Source organism: Neoarius graeffei, chromosome 2 (assembly GCF_027579695.1).
Source record: "Neoarius graeffei isolate fNeoGra1 chromosome 2, fNeoGra1.pri, whole genome shotgun sequence".
Taxonomy (NCBI): domain Eukaryota; kingdom Metazoa; phylum Chordata; class Actinopteri; order Siluriformes; family Ariidae; genus Neoarius; species Neoarius graeffei.
In genome coordinates, this window is record NC_083570.1 from 105,866,963 (window position 1) to 105,884,711 (window position 17,749).

General features: G+C 43.0%; 1 protein-coding gene across 1 annotated transcript in view; it reads left to right on the top strand.

The window, feature by feature from the left end:
* The window catches only part of rnf139 (ring finger protein 139), a 33,151-nt gene extending 32,553 nt beyond the window's left edge, over positions 1-598 (top strand). The window contains exon 3 of the mRNA XM_060911119.1: positions 1-598. This exon is cut by the window's left edge and continues 1,260 nt beyond it. Coding sequence (XP_060767102.1) covers positions 1-15 — 15 coding nt within the window. The 3' untranslated portion in view covers positions 16-598.
* The last annotated feature ends 17,151 nt before the right edge of the window (positions 599-17,749 follow it).

The following is a 17,749-nucleotide window of genomic DNA, read 5'->3' on the forward strand; positions in this document are numbered from 1 at the left end:
TCGAATACTGACTGAAATAAATTTTAAGTTTAAAAAAAAAAAAAATTTGAGATCAGGGATTTGCTCTTTTATCGTGTGTGTGTGTCTCACTCAAAAGGGCTGATTGGAGTTAAAACAAACTGAAAGTTGAGTCCATTCCAAAGTCAGAGACACTTTTTTGTGTGTGTGTTTTATGAAAGGCACGGACGGAGTGTTTTGCTGCTGGACGGAGAGAGATCCTCTCGTCTCGTCTCTGGCTGCTCCGCTTACGCGACGAGAGGTCGAAAGTGACATACTACTTACTGTAATCACACAGATTTACCTCTTAATGGCTACTATTGGTCTCTTGTGTGACCTTGCTTTAAGTTTATGTACATTGTTGTACATGTCGGGGAGGGGGAGGGGGGGAACGACAGCGCGGGTCGTGTTCCGTTGTGCGTTCTCCGAGGAGCGTCTCGCTTCACCACCATATCGGTGTTAAACTGCACATTTCAGTTCAGTTGCAGCTGTCTGTGGCACTTGTTGTTGGTTTTGCACTCTGTTACCCATTCCACAGTAAATCTCTCTCTCTCACGCAGATGTCTTTATTATGGAATTAATCTTGTGCCAAAATGTTCATACAGTACTTTTGAAATATCAAACAAAAACGACAAATCCAAATACAAAAAGTCAATTTAAAATATCAGTCTATTACTCTTCAGAAACCTTTTAATTTTGTTCCGCGTCTTTCTCGGTTTTGTTTGGCGTAATTTATTTTGGTTGCGATTCCAGCTTTCTCGTTTGCGCTCCCTGACTTTTTGCTTGCAGTTTTGGCACAAACTTCACGTGTGGGCGGGCTGTCCAGGAATGCATTCCCATTGGCTAACTTGTGTTTGACTGACAGCTACGCTCAGCCATTCCCTACTCGGATTCTGGCGGACTGTTTGACGAGTGACCGATCCATTGACGGTAAACAAGGATCGAGTGGACTTCAGTGGCGACTATGATACTGAATTAATTCAACAAAGTGTAAGTGCGGGACAAATGTGTTGCAGTAGTGCACATTATGCAGGTGTTTCGTGGCAAGTCAAATGTTAAGGCCAATTTATGCTGACAACGCAGTCCTCGCAGATGGCATCGCAGATAGCGTCTGCGTAGCCCCCCTCCCCTTCGCAGACGCTCTGCGTGCACCTCCCAAAAATTGTGACCACCGCAGAAGCCTCGCAGACAGCGTCACAGACAAGAGGGCTCTGATTGGTCCACTCTACATCCACTGTACACGCACTTCCGCTTCCCTACTTTCCCGGTTTTTGTTTTCACGACCGCCATTTTTAAAAACACGAGCGAAGCTGGAGCAGCACGAAGAGCGGTTGATCGAGGAAGTGAGGAAGTACGGACATCTATACAACTCCAGTTCTAGTCATTATAAGTAACCGGAGGATAAACACTCCACTAACCACACCCACCAACTACTCGTAGCGACTTCGCGCCCCCTTGCGTTGTGGCGGTGAATAACATCGCGCACGCCTATTACTCCCCGCTCAACGATAAATTACAACTGTCTGCGAAAAGCTATCTGCGAAAGCCTTGTCGCAAGAGCATGCAGAGGCCTTTAGCCTTAGCTCCACTACCCAATATAATAGCTGTCTTGCTAACGTTAAACACGCCTGCATAATGTGCACTACTGCAACACATACAGCACGTGTCCCGCACTTGCACTTCGTTGAATTAAAGGGGTACAAAATATAATATATACGGTTGCTGATGTGACAAAGTAACGTATTCTATCAAATTTATATACTAGAAAACAACGAAATATCTTGGTAATTGTAAATATAATACTTTATACGCTAAACCGCGCAAGAGTCACCATTTTTAAAAGACCGTGACGTCAGCGCTACCCACTGCACTAGCGGAACTCTCCGAAATAGAGGAGATAAGCGTGTAATCATGGCGTCGGGCGCATCAAGTGAAAGCGACAGCTCTGTCGAATCATACGAAGAGATCCCGCAAGACACACTGCAAGCAGGCTATGGCTTAGAAGGGTACCAGTTTGAACCTGGGAGAGGTACTCTCGACTCCGGTGATGAAATAAGAGAAGAAAGCTCGGATGACGGCGAGGATGAGACTGATGCTGACCATGGGCATGGCGAGCGTGGGGCAGAGCGTCTGCGTGCAGGTGACACGGCGTGGTGCTCGTGCGGAAAATGTAACGTGGAGTTGCTCACGAGTCCAGCAGAATTTATTTGCTGCAATGAGATAGGCGCCACCCGTGGACTTGCGAAATCGTCGCAAGAGGCAGAAACAGGTATTTCACACGTGCTATTCCCAACCTCAATGAGCCAACACAACTGGGCACATACACACGTCATGAGTGTTACGCAGAGAAAATGAACGTGCATTCTGATTGGATAAAATTAATATCATGGCGGGCTGTTCAAACTGCGGGAATAGTTTGCTCGAGCTACTTTCAAAACACTATAACTTTCCAACCTTAGAACAAAAAACTTTTGTAAGTCTTGAATAAGGTTCATTAATGTTTTGTTATATTTACTCTATATATTGCCCTCTGTTCCCCTTTAATGCAATATCATAGTCGCCACTGAAGTCCACTCGATCCTTGTTTACCGTCAATGGATCGGTCACTCGTCAAACAGTCCGCCAGAATCCGAGTAGGAAATGGCTGAGCGTAGCTGTCAGTCAAACACAAGTTAGCCAATGGGAATGCGTTCCTGGACAGCCCGCCCACACGTGAAGTTTGTGCCAAAACTGCGAGCAAAAAGTCAGGGAGCGCAAACGAGAAAGCTGGAATCGCAACCAAAATAAATTACGTCAAACAAAACTGAGAAAGACGCGGAACAAAAATAAAAGGTTTCTGAAGAGTAACAGACTGATATTTTGCACGATTACACGAATAATTTGTTTGCCAGTCTAAAAAAAATAGACTTTTTTTTTTCTATTTTGATTTGTCGTTTTTGTTTGATATTTCAAAAGTATTGTATGAACATTTTGGCACAAAATTGATTCCATACTTTATCAGCTTTACACTGGAGCTATGAGGGTTTGGCGCTAACCAGGTCGTGAAAACCTTCTCGAAATCCATCCCAGTATTTTTAGCTCACACGGACAGTCCACCTTTACCCATCTAAGCTCGTTCATAATCATTCACAGCACTTAAGTCGAGGGGGCGGAGTTATACCAGAATCGAGCGAGAGAAGAAAGCGACTCGCCGATCTTTTTTTTTTTTTTTTTTTTTCTTCTTTTATACAAAGATTACCGAGTTAGCAGAAACGTGTCGAAGCGTGAACGATTAGACACGTCCCGGTTCTCGATGTTGTTACCGAGACGACAAGGACACATTCTAACCTGTTCAAGAACAGGCTTATTCAGTCTAAACGAGATTAGACCGTTCAGTTCCAAATCCGCAAATGAACTAAACTGTTTTGTTGAAAGGAAAAAAAAGTCCTTCCTAGAGTTTTTGAATTTGTAAAGCTCCTCTATGGATCTCCTTGAAGAGACGTTTTTAATTAGCTGTTGATAGACCACTGTTGCCTTCTGTAACGTTATTCCAGATCAATCTAGCCAAAAGTTTGTGGACCCCTGACCTTCTTACTCGTGTCCCTGTTGAGCGATTTTATCCTTTGATTGCTCTTATAATAAGCTCCACTCTTCTTTTCTCTTCTTAGATGGCTTTCCACTAGGTTTTGGGGCGTGCCTGAAGGGATTGGTCATCATTCCGCTATAAAAGCATTAATGATGATGACTTCGGGCTCATGTTGCGTGAAGAGGCCTCGTCAGTGGAGTTGAGGTCAGTCAGGGCTCTGTGCAGGACACCGAGTTCTTCCTCCAACCTTCATGGATGCAAACGGCGCGCCTTTTGGCGGATGCCGCCTTTTTCACGGCTGTCTGGGGGACTTGTGTGAATCGTGCAGATCCGATGAGTTTTGGGGGGGCGTTGGAGTGTCTGATTATAATTTCATCAAAGTAAATTCTGTATTAAAATCACTAAATAAGCAAATGCTGTTACAGTCCATGAAACATAGGAAGTATAAGAGAAGAAAGCAGTAAATCAGAAAGCTGCGCTCGTAAAGCCAGTTGGCTGCGCGCCATTATCTGCTGCTGGCTGCACTTCACTGCACACGCAAGGATTTCCGTCAGTCCAACGTAACACTACGTTCAGACTGCAACCTGAAACGACCCATATCCGGTTTGTTGTGAAATCCGATTTTTTTGTTAGGCCATTCACATTACCAATTATATGAGACTTGTATGCGATCTCCAATATGAACGGAAAACGACCCAAAAGTGTCCCGCATGCGCAAATTGACATGTAATAAGCACATCTACGTAATACGTAAACCAAAAAAAAAAGCGCACTCTTCAAGTTTGCAAGTAAAGAATGGAGACGAGGCGAGACCTGGCGATGTGGTTTTTGCGGCGGCGGAACTCACACAATAATCTGATTAATGTGGGCAGCAGACTAATGAGACCGAAGGTGTCAAATTACTGGAAATTTCCAGAACAATCTTATAATCTTGTAATACAGGGTGGTTTAAGTTATAAATCAGTTATAGAAACTGTTTTATTTAATCAGGCTAACAGATCAAAATCCAGGTCCCTACCAAATCCACCATTAGCTTGATCAATTCTATAAAAGTCTATTTAAATTCTGAAAACTGTACAAATGTTGTTTTCCACCAAAGAGGCGGGATTAGCCAACGCAGAATAGTGACGTTTGTCTCTTGTTGATGACGTGTAGGTCGCATGAATGCGACCTGTCCGGTCAGACTGCAGTCGCATGTGAAAATAACGGATATGCATCGGAATTAGGACCACATATCCAAGCGGCCTGGGTCGCATGTGAAAAAATCAGATCTGTGTCGTTCAGATTGTCAATAACAAATCGGATACAGGTCGCATATGGGCAAAAAAATCGGATATGGGTCGTTTCAGGGTGCAGTCTGAACATAGTCTAAGTTACGTAATTGGCTTTACATGCGCAGCTTTCTGATTTACTGTTTTCTCATACTTAGGCCCACTTTACACGGGGACGGTCTGAAACAAAAACGCAGAAGTCCGTTTTTGTTCTCACTTTTTTTTTTTTTTTTTCTGCATCTACACGACCGTTTTCAAGGAGAAAATCTGCATCTATACGGTGACGCATAAATGTGTGGAATTCAATTGGATGTGCATGCCAGGCGGCTAGGTAGTGCTGTGAAAGACCTCCGCTATGTCTGCACGCATGCGCAACGTCTTCCGTCTTGTCTGATCTGCACATCTGCGCCGCGAAAACTTTAACTACTCTGGCTATGGTAAGTAAAAAAGTAAGAGCATACTATACCCGCCTCTGTTCATTAACGGTATATGTGCAGATTCGGTATAGATGTTCGAAGGACTCCTGGACGTTTATTAAAGCTGCCAGAGCAGCTTGAAGGTCCGTTGGATCGATGTAATCAGACATGCTCTTACTTTTTTACTTACTTTCTTACTTCCCGGGCTGGCATGTACAGTATATGACATATGTATGACGTAAACGCGTACCCGACGTGAGCAGATCCGAGCAGAGTTTCGCGTATTGGGTAGTTTAGATGGATATGCAACGGGGGCTGTTTTTAACTTATCCACTCTGGAAGGCGTTTTCAATTTTTTCCGCCTCGGAAACGCCGTCCCCGTGTAGACGAAAGGTACTTCCGATAAAATATTTAGTCGTTTTTACCCGACAGCGTCCTCGTGTAAACGGGCCCTTATACTTCCCATGTTTCATAGACTGTAACGGCATTTGCTTATCTCATAAACTCATCGGATCTGCACGATTCACGCAAGTCCCCCAGACAGCCGTGAAAAAGGCGGTATCTGCCAAAAGGCGCGCCGATGGCATCCATGAACCTTTAAACCATGTGTTCGTGGAGCTTTGTGCATTGTCGTGTTGGTTCCACTGAAGGAAAAGCGTAATGCTACAGCAAACGAAGACGCACTCTACAGTTGTACGATTCCGAATTTGCGGCACCGGTTTGAAGATCCTGTATACGGATCTGTTGAAAATGGAATTTGAACGACACCTAAGTAAATTTAAATAAATCACGCCTTCCGGAAACACTTCCCGTTTAGTATCCGGTAGCTACAATAAGTCGAGCCGCCATATAGACCCCTTTTACATGACGTCACCGCGATGCGAGATTGTTAGGCGCCATATTGGAAGACCAAGTACATGCACTCACAATATAAAACAAAGTACGAGCGAGAGTCAAGTGACACGATGGATGATAATTCTGGTTATGTGAGTACATTACCAGCTGCAGAAAGGGCACGGTATGTGGAGAAACTGGCTGTGATTGATGGGTTTGACCCATATGATAAGACTCGCGGCAAGGGAGAATGGAAACATAAGGAGGACCGGACACCAATTCTGCCATCTGTTTGCTACCCAGACATTGTAAACTATTTGTTGTTTACACCCAGTGCCTACACTCAGTGTTCAAACTATGCAGATATTTTCGGGGGGTCTCTTTTTTTTTTTTTCCCTTGGGGGGGGGGGGGCTCTTGCGCTTGTCTTGGAGCGCGGATCTCCAAACACATGAGAAGCCTATCTTACGCACATATCACGCGGACTCCACACACGCATCGCGTCTGAAGTCATAACTCATCAGGGGAAATCGTGTCCGCATTGGCATGTTCAAAAAACAACCTCGCGTCAACAATGATACCACACGCAAGAAAAAAAGTCAGTCAGGCTACTCAACAACCAACCTGGCAGCAGCGAGCAGGCCCCAAACCATCCTAAATTATTATTATTAAATTGTAGAAGTCTGGGAGGCTTGCTCCTCATCCAGTTATCAACTTGGGGCCAATTTAGCATGTTTTAAATCTGAATTTCTTGCGTTTGCTTACCTCAAAGTGTCCGCAGATCATACACAGACTTATCCATTATATCCACAGTTTTTTGCCAAGTCTCACACAGGTTTCTTTCAAGTCTACTGTTGGGCCAATAAATCATAAATAAAACAGCTCAGATTTGTTTGTTTAAGTCGTTTGCCACTCCACTTTATTCTCGTGGGTTCCCATACCGCTGCCGTTATTTCCCCCTAATCACGAGTTTGTTGGTCTTCCAAAATGGCGCAGGGTCTGTTTACTTCCGGTTTCGGGTGACGTCAGTGAAAGGGGTCTATGTGTTGCATCGATCCTCGTTTATCAAACTGGAAACGATTCATAAATTGGAGTATTTCATCTCATCTCATCTCATTATCTCTAGCCGCTTTATCCTGTTCTACAGGGTCGCAGGCAAGCTGGAGCCTATCCCAGCTGACTACGGGCGAAAGGCAGGGTACACCCTGGACAAGTCGCCAGGTCATCACAGGGCTGACACATAGACACAGACAACCATTCACACTCACATTCACACCTACGCTCAATTTAGAGTCACCAGTTAACCTAACCTGCATGTCTTTGGACTGTGGGGGAAACCGGAGCACCCGGAGGAAACCCACGCGGACACGGGGAGAACATGCAAACTCCACACAGAAAGGCCCTCGCCGGCCCCGGGGCTCGAACCCAGGACCTTCTTGCTGTGAGGCGACAGCGCTAACCACTACACCACCGTGCCGCCTAAATTGGAGTATTTGCAAAATGAATTTTGTATTCATGAAAGTGCAGTTTGCTTGGACAGAGCTTTTCTATTAAGAGAGCTTGGGTTTTGTTAGCGTCACTCGGTGTAAGTCAGCCGTGTTGTGAAGGATCGTGTTTATTTTATGCGTAATTGCTGTTCATCAGTGTGCGCGTGTCGTTTCTAAACGCGGCAGGAATTTTTAGTTCGGGCCGGATCATGGGGGGGGAATGCAAAGGACGGAGACTTGGCTGGACAAACTGATGGCCCCCAGAACTTGTGTGTAACATTGACCGATTTGCAGTCTGATCTCCTTCGAAATAGATTTCTTCGTTCTGGTTCCTTTTTTTTTTTTTTTTTTAATAAATCCTGTAAGGTAGCCCTGCCTTAAATGTAAAGGAAGTGCTCGACGACTCCACCTGTTTTTGCTCAAGGATACAAGGCAGGAATTTCTCCAGACAGGGCGGGGTCATTTTGGAAGACGGCGAAGTTGTATTGCAGTTTATCTCGCAGGAAGCGGTGGACAATTTTATTTAAAGCAATGACTTCTTGGCTAAATTATCCTCATAGCTCCGGTGCAAAATATTAAACATCAGATGTCTGTTAAATCAATTTTTTTTTCCTCATCCTCTGAACTGTTCATTAGCTATGAACCACTGCATTATGAGTATATTGTTGCCATTATGGTGAGGGTTTTGTGACTGTACTTAAAGATGTGGAGTGAGAATGCTGATCTTGGATCAGTTTTTGCCTTCTAACCATCAGCAGTAAAAGATCTAACGTATTTAACATGACTGTATTTGAAAAATGCCGGGGGGTTTTCCCTCTCTTCCCAAACCGTAAAGGCTGGTGTGGTGTCAGAGACTAACCTTTTCATAAAATTATATTAAATCTGATCACGTGGATGTTAGATTTAGTTGAATTTCATTGCAGAATTAGTCTTGGTGACTTTCTGCAATTGGTTCAGAATAAAATGTAGAGTTTTTTTTTTTTTTTTTTTCTTCCAGTAGAGCTCTGTGTCCAGGTGACATAGACAAGAAATTGTCAAATCCTGTATACGGTGAATGGGGGAATGAAAATCCACTTGTCAGTATGAAATTTGTAGACCCCAAAATCAGAGAACCCTCGGATTAAATCACCAGTATTGACCAGTGTCTGATCTGAGATCAGCTCGGGCTACGATGCTCTTTTTCTTAAAGGCAAAAAATGAAGGAAGGATATGGGTGGGTGGGTGGGTGGGTGGTGGTGCTCCAGTGGAATTGTTCAAATTGCTAAGAGGTGTTAATAATAAATTCTATTTAATAACGAGTTGCGTCATGTATCCAAAAGAAGGTCCTTTTCTGAAGTGACGACTTTTTTTCTTGGGTGACACGGTAGTTTCCGAATCGCACATCTACATCTGTCCAACTACCTACGGATACCCCGACAAACAGCCTGGAGTAGTGGAATAGGTATGGAACCAAATACACGTTTGTTATTCAGATTCGAGGGTCGTCCCAGCTCCCTGCCGGATTTTCTCCCTAGTTTATGCTGTGTTCACACTTATACCTGTATGAAAGTGGTATAACTGTATTGATACAAAGTATATCGGTACAGTTTAGTGCATCTGTCCACACTAGCGAGAAATGTTTGTGGTTTTCTTTCACGGGAGTTGAAATGCGCGTGCGCGAAATGTTACAGAGTAACTTCCTTCCGAGAATATGGCGGATGAAACGACGTGTGTGTGCTTTTTGTCAGTGTACAGTCTGTATTTCTGGTGGTCATTTATTCAGTCGAACCGTATAAAACACGCAAGGCAGTTGAGAAAGAAACAAAAAAAGAGTCTTCCTTTCTCCCTCTTCCCTTCTCTTTCTCTCCCTTTCTTTGCTCCATGGTAGCTCCATGGTCGTTTTGAGCCATTGTGACTTTTTTTTTTTTTTTTTACAGCTGGAGAGGATTTTATAAATAACCCGGAAGACGTAGGAATGGTTCATTGCGCTTGCGCATTATATTTGTATCGATACAGAGCCGCTTCATCTGTCCACACTATAGCGAAGCGCTACTGTACCGGAATAGTTGCTAGTGTGGACAGGTGTTGCGGTACGAAAGTAGTCTCGTATCGGTACAAAATCCCTAGTGTGGACAGGGTATTAGTCTTGGCTAAATCCCACCAACCACCCATCTCCTCAAGCCTTCAAGCAAGGCGCTATCTGCCGTCTTCTACATACGTGAGCTCATTTAGCCATAATTGTCGGATGTCACAGTGATTGAGTTCAAGTATAAAATGAAGCAATGAAATGTAACACGTGCAATACATAGAATTCGAGGGCTGAGACGCTCGGCGAGGTGAAACAACTGTCAGTCAAATACACATTTAATCACGTACCGATGTAATCGACCTGATCGGCATCAATTATTGTCGCCGGACGAATCAATAATTTGCAGACTTTGTTGAAACAGTTCTCCAAAACTTGCAGTATTCTGTTGAATGATTTGACACTGTACGAAATAAGACCAACTGTTAAAAGTATTCATTTACTAGTGGAACAGAGACTCGACTGAAATCATAGATGCACGCCGAGACATTTTGCATTTAATCAGGGATCCCAGCAGTAATTGAAAAAAATGGAGGTATGTAAGAAACTATCACCGGGCGGCACGGTGGTGTAGGCTAGTGGTTAGCGCTGTCGCCTCACAGCAAGAAGGTCCTGGGTTCGAGCCCCGGGGCCGGCGAGGGCCTTTCTGTGCGGAGTTTGCATGTTCTCCCCGTGTCCGCGTGGGTTTCCTCCGGGTGCTCCGGTTTCCCCCACAGTCCAAAGACATGCAGGTTAGGTTAACTGGTGACTCTAAATTGACCGTAGGTGTGAGTGTGAGTGTGAATGGTTGTCTGTGTCTGTGTCAGCCCTGTGATGATCTGGCGACTTGTCCAGGGTGTACCCCGCCTTTCGCCCGTAGTCAGCTGGGATAGGCTCCAGCTTGCCTGCGACCCTGTAGAAGGATAAAGCGGCTAGAGATGATATGAGAAACTATCAGCAGGGGTCAAGGGGGCTGCCTGAAGCTGTTGAGATTTTAACATTTAAAGATGCTATAGAACACATTTTTTACATAGATTTAACCTAGAAAAGCAACAGAATTTAACAATAATGTGCATCTATTTGATGCCATATTTTGTAATCAATGACGCAAGTGGCAAAAAAAAATTAGACGAAAATGTAGCTTTGAAGAATATACTTGCCTAAATATTCCACTGATTTTGTTATAACAATAGTATCCATAGTTCATCTCATTTTTTTTTTTTTGTTTCAAGTTAATGTCAAAACTAGTCTAATATAAGCCACATTCATTTTTCAAAAATGAATATGAGCAGAAATCAATGATTCAGTAATATTAGATATATACATATGTACAGCAAATACTGGAGATATTTGATTTAAACCTTTCTCTTTGAAAGGTTTCACTGCAAAGGAATTTAATGCTCTTTTCTGGGGTGCATTCTGTCTTTCCTCCAGTTTTCTCTGCTTTTGTTTCTCTGATCTTTCCTTCTGCTTTTCTGATGTTCCTGCAGCGCTCTGAATTAAGTTCAACGCATTAGAAACAAAAGCACGAACGGAGTTAAAACATGTTTTCTAGCAAATGGGCGCAGCCATATTGTTTTCTTGTTCTATCGCGTACAGTCTCGCAGTCAGTGTTGCCAGATACTCCTGACGTTTTCCAGCCTAAAATATGTTCAAAACCTGCCAAAATGCACTTGAAACCCCCAACTGGGCGGAGAACCGCGCAATCTGGCAACACTGCTCGCGGTATTTACATCAATTTAACTTCCGAGTGTTTCCGAATGTCAACGAGAACAAACGAAGCCGACGAGAACATCGCTAAACAAGCAAACCAAATCGGAATGTATTCTGCTGGTCATTTTACTTAAACAAATTTTTAATGAATGATACAAGAGATTTAAAAAAAAAAAACACTTTTCGCTAGAAAATAGCGGAATTCCGCTAAATAGCGGACGTCTGGGATCCCTGATTTAATGGTCGCTGTCGTGTAAACGTCATTGCGGTCTTCACAGGATGTAAAAGACCGTACTAAAGTTAGTTAAACTGCTCTTATGCTTTTTTGCCAATAAGCTGCTATTAAAGTTAAAGCGGGGGGGAGATTTGTTCAGTTTTTGGAGTACAGCACAAATAGGAGCACTTTAATTCATCAATTAAAATTTTAAATTAAGTGTAAATACTACAACAAAAAGAACACCCATCCGTCCACCTGCTGTTCGCTGCCGTTCTCTAATCAGTCAACCCCTTGACAGCAGCACAATACATCAAATCAAGAGCATCAGTTCATGTTCACTTCGAACAGCAGAACGGGAAAAATTGTCGTCTCAAGGTGTGACTGACTTTCACTGTGGCATGGGTGTTGGTTTGAGTCAAATGGACTGGTTTGAGTATTTCAGAAACTGCTGATCTGGGGTTTTCACACACACTGGTGTAAAAAACAGAGTGCGTGATGGTTCTGCAGGTGGAAACAAACGCCTTGTTGATGAGAGGTCTGAGTAAAATGGCCAGATTTGTGGTTCAAGCTGCGAGGAAGGATATAGTAACTCTCATAATCACTACAACCGTGGTGAGCAGAAAAGCATCTTAGCATGCAACAGCAGAAGGACATGTTGGGTTCCACTCCTGCAGCCAAGAACCAGGGATCTGAGAATCAAAAACAAGTTCCTATTAAAGTGGCCTGTGTGAGATATAGATACGCACTGGTGCTTGAAAGTTTGAACCCTTTAGAACCCTCTATTTCTGCATAACTATGACCTAAAACATCAGATTTTCACACAAGTCCTAAAAGTAGATAAAGAGAACCCAGTTAAACAAACGAGACAAAAATATTATACTTGGTCATTTATTTATTGAGGAAAATGATCCAATGTTACATATCTGTGAGTGGCAAAAGTATGTGAACCTTTGCTTTCAGTATCTGGTGTGACCCCCTTGTGCAGCAATAACTGCAACTAAACGTTTGCGGTAACTGTTGATCAGTCCTGCACACCGGCTTGGAGGAATTTTAGCCCATTCCTCCGTACAGAACAGCTTCAACTCTGGGATGTTGGTGGGTTTCCTCACATGAACTGCTCGCTTCAGGTCCTTCCACAACATTTCCATTGGATTAAGGTTGGATTACTTTGACTTGGCCATTCCAAAACATTAACTTTATTCTTCTTTAACCATTCTTTGGTAGAACGACTTGTGTGCTTAGGGTCGTTGTCTTGCTGCATGACCCACCTTCTCTTGAGATTCAGTTCATGGACAGATGTCCTGACATTTTTCCTTTATAATTCGCTGGTATAATTCAGAATTCATTGTTCCATCGATGATGGCAAGCCGTCCTGGCCCAGATGCAGCAAAACAGGCCCAAACCATGATACTACCACCACCATGTTTCACAGATGGGATAAGGTTCTTATGCTGGAATGCAGTGTTTTCCTTTCTCCAAACATAACGCTTCTCATTTAAACCAAAAAGTTCTATTTTGGTCTCATCCATCCACAAAACATTTTTCCAATAGCCTTCTGACTTGTCCACGTGATCTTTAGCAAACTGCAGACGAGCAGCAATGTTCTTTTTGGAGAGCAGTGGCTTTCTCCTTGCAACCCTGCCATGCACACCATTGTTGTTCAGTGTTCTCCTGATGGTGGACTCATGAACATTAACATTAGCCAATGTGAGAGAGGCCTTCAGTTGCTTAGAATTTACCCTGGGGTCCTTTGTGACCTCGCCGACTATTACACGCCTTGCTCTTGGAGTGATCTTTGTTGGTCGACCACTCCTGGGGAGGGTAACAATGGTCTTGAATTTCCTCCATTTGTACACAATCTGTCTGACTGTGGATTGGTGGAATCCAAACTCTTTAGAGATGGTTTTGTAACCTTTTCCAGCCTGATGAGCATCAACAACACTTTTTCTGAGGTTCTCAGAAATCTCCTTTGTTTGTGCCATGATGCACGAAAACACCTGACTCTAATTTCACCTTCAGCTTAGCTGCTAATCCTAGAGGTTCACATACTTTTGCCACTCACAGATATGTAATATTGGATCATTTTCCTCAATAAATAAATGACCAAGTATAATATTTTTGTCTCATTTGTTTAACTGGGTTCTCTTTATCTACTTTTAGGACTTGTGTGAAAATCTGATGATGTTTTAGGTCATGTTTATGCAGAAATATAGAAAATTATAAAAGGTTCACAAACTTTCAAGCACCACTGTACACTTCTGTGATGGAGCATGAATGCAGAAAAGTACACTGAGATTTTGGAGCAACTTGTGCTGCCTTCAGGACGACATCTTTTCCAGGGAGATTTCAACAAGACAATGCAAAACCACATTCTGTATGCGTTACAAAGGCATGGCTGTGGAAGAAGACGGTGTGTCCCCCTCTGTCCCCAGTAGAGGATGTGTGGAGAGTTTTGAATGGAAAAATAGGACCATGACGACCCCGTAATGTTGTCCACCTTAAGACCTGTTTGCAGGAAGAATGGGACAAAATAACACCTGAAACGCTTCATCACTTGGTGTCTTCAGTTCCTAAACATCTTTTAAGTGTTGTGAGAAGGCACGGCAACAGTATAAAGTCGTAAATGCTTTACTGTCCCAACTTTTTTTTTAAATGTGTTGCAAGAATCAAAATTGAAATAACTGAAAAAAAAATAATGAGGTAAAACATCAAATAATGTGCTGAGGTGTTGTTTTGAATGAAATACAGGTCAAAGATTATTTACAAATCTTTGCTTTCAGTTTGAATTTCAACATACCATCTGAGCTTTTTCTGATTTGGGGTTGTACAAAAAGAATATATAATAGTATAATAATTATATCCTTCATCAAAAAATTCCTGGGCAGGGACTGTTCAAGGGTGGCTCACATGACACAAAATAGTTCCACCATTGATTAAGCAATGTATCTCAAGATGTGGGCGGCACGGTGGTGTAGTGGTTAGCGCTGTCGCCTCACAGCAAGAAGGTCCGGGTTCGAGCCCCGTAGCCGGCGAGGGCCTTTCTGTGCGGAGTTTGCATGTTCTCCTCGTGTCCGCGTGGGTTTCCTCCGGGTGCTCCGGTTTCCCCCACAGTCCAAAGACATGCAGGTTAGGTTAACTGGTGACTCTAAATTGACCGTAGGTGTGAATGGTTGTGTCTCTCTACAGTGGTGCTTGAAAGTTTGTAAGCCCTTTAGAATTTTCTATATTTCTGCATAAATATGACCTAAAACATCAGATTTTCACACAAGTCCTAAAAGTAGATAAAGAGAACCCAGTTAAACAAATGAGACAAAAATATTATACTTGGTCATTTATTTATTGAGGAAAATTATCCAATATTACATGTCTGTGAGTGGCAAAAGTATGTGAACCTCTAGGATTAGCAGTTAATTTGAAGGTGAAATTAGAGTCAGGTGTTTTCAATCAATGGGATGACAATCAGGTGTGAGTGGGCACCCTGTTTTATTTAAAGAACAGGGATCTATCAAAGTCTGATCTTCACAACACATGTTTGTGGAAGTGTATCATGGCACGAACAAAGGAGATTTCGGAGGACCTCAGAAAAAGTGTTGTTGATGCTCAGCAGGCTGGAAAAGGTTACAAAACCATCTCTAAAGAGTTTGGACTCCACCAATCCACAGTCAGACAGATTGTGTACAAATGGAGGTAAATTCAAGACCATTGTTACCCTCCCCAGGAGTGGTCGACCAACAAAGATCACTCCAAGAGCAAGACGTGTAATAGTCGGCGAGGTCCCAAAGGACCCCATGGTAATTTCTAAGTAACTGAAGGCCTCTCTCACATTAGCCAGTGTTAATGTTCATGAGTCCACCATCAGGAGAACACTGAACAACAATGCTGTGCATGGCAGGGTTGCAAGGAGAAAGCCACTGCTCTCCAAAAAGATTGCTGCTCATCTGCAGTTTGCTAAAGATCACGTGGACAAGCCAGAAGGCTATTGGAAAAATGTTTTGTGAACGGATGAGACCAAAATAGAACTTTTTGGTTTAAATGAGAAGCGTTATGTTTGGAGAAAGGAAACCACTGCATTCCAGCATAAGAACCTTATCCCATCTGTGAAACATGGTGGTGGTAGTATCATGGTTTGGGCCTGTTTTGCTGCATCTGGGCCAGGATGGCTTGCCATCATTGATGGAACAATGAATTCTGAATTATACCAGCAAATTCTAAAGGAAAATGTCAGGACATCTGTCCATGGACTGAATCTCAAGAGAAGGTGGGTCATGCAGCAAGACAACGACCCTAAGCACACAAGTCGTTCTCCCAAAGAGTGGTTAAAGAAGAATAAAGTTAATGTTTTGGAACGGCCAAGTCAAAGTCCTGACCTTAATCCAGTGGAAATGTTGTGGAAGGACCTGAAGCGAGCAGTTCATGTGAGGAAACCCAGCAACATCCCAGAGTTGAAGCTGTTCTGTATGGAGGAATGGGCTAAAATTCCTCCAAGCCGGTGTGCAGGACTGATCAACAGTTACCGCAAATGTTTAGTTGCAGTTATTGCTGCACAAGGGGGTCACACCAGATACTGAAAGCAAAGGTTCACATACTTTTGCCACTCACAGATATGTAATATTGGATCATTTTCCTCAATAAATAAATGACCAAGTATAATATTTTTGTCTCATTTGTTTAACTGGGTTCTCTTTCTCTACTTTTAGGACTTGTGTGAAAATCTGATGATGTTTTAGGTCATATTTATGCAGAAATATAGACAATTCTAAAGGGTTCACAAACTTTCAAGTACCACTGTATGTGTCAGCCCTGTGATGACCTGGCGACTTGTCCAGGGTGTACCCCGCCTCTCACCCATAGTCAGCTGGGATAGGCTCCAGCTTGCCTGCGACCCTGCACAGGATAAGCAGCTACAGATAATGCTTAAGACAGCCTCAGGTTCTTGTTCTTGGCTGAAAGCTGATGTGGTCTTCTGCGGTTTCAGCTCAAGGTTTGATATATTGTGTGTTCTGAGATGCTTTTCTGCTCAACACGTTTGCAAATAGTGATTTATTTGAGTTACTGAAGACTTCCTGTCAGCTTAGACCAGTTTGGTCATTCTCCTATTGTCTCTCTGAGCAACAAGGTGTTTCAGCCTGCAGATCCTCTGAACACAGGATGTTTTTTGTTTTTCACACCATTCTGTGTTAACGCTAGAGACTGTTGCGTGAGAAAATCTCAGGAGTTTCTGAAATACTCAGAACTTCAGAGAGTACAAGGCCCCAGCAATCAGTTAAAGTCACAGAGATCACACTTTTTAGATTAGATTAGATCAGGGGCGTGTTTAGCCTATTTTCGGGGGTGCTCAAGCACCACTAAAAACGAGCTCCGCACCCCCGAGCTCAGCACCCTCAAAAACACTGCTTTTGGACGTAATTTTCAGAAATAAGTGCCCTTGCGCAATGAATGTGTGCGCGGGCGTGTGTGTTTTCTTGAATTCACCTGTTACTTGATAGTTCTATGAGCAGTAAAATCCCTCTCCTCCTTGCGTCCCCTCTGATTGGGTTGCCTGTCCGCGCGAGTGCTTGCTACGACATGGTGTTTTTTTTAACTGGATTCCACGCCAATGAGGAACTCGAAGTAGCACCTGAGTATTACTGGCATAGTGAGATGTGAAGGTACGGACTGGAGTTACAGTTGTTAAACACAACACAATAATATGCATAATGCAATATTGATGTTCCCTGGTCTATGAACAGAATGATGAAAACGACATTTATCATCCATATCGAGATACTTTGTGGTTGTAAATGTGTAGATGTCATAGTTTATTGGGTCAGCTTCTGTTAAAACATTGCATAAGTCTAGTCTTGTCTAGTCTTCTTGTCTAGTTAAGTCTAGTCTAAATGCGGAATAAACGTGGAAACACTGTCGTTCAAGCCAGGTGCCTCTGTCAGCTCTGGGGGCTAAGCACCCCCAAAGATCAGATGCTAGAATCGCCCCTGGCCCCGGCAATCAGTTAAAGTCACAGAGATCACACTTTTTAGATTAGATTAGATTAGATTCACTTTATTCATCCCACATCGGGGAAATTCACGTGTTACAGTAGCAAGAAAATGTCAAACAGATAACAAATAAAACTGAAATAAAAATTAGACAAACGAAGGATTAAATACAGAGAGCTATTTGCATTGTCTACCGTGAAAAAGTATAGAAAAATTGCCTTATTGAGAGGCT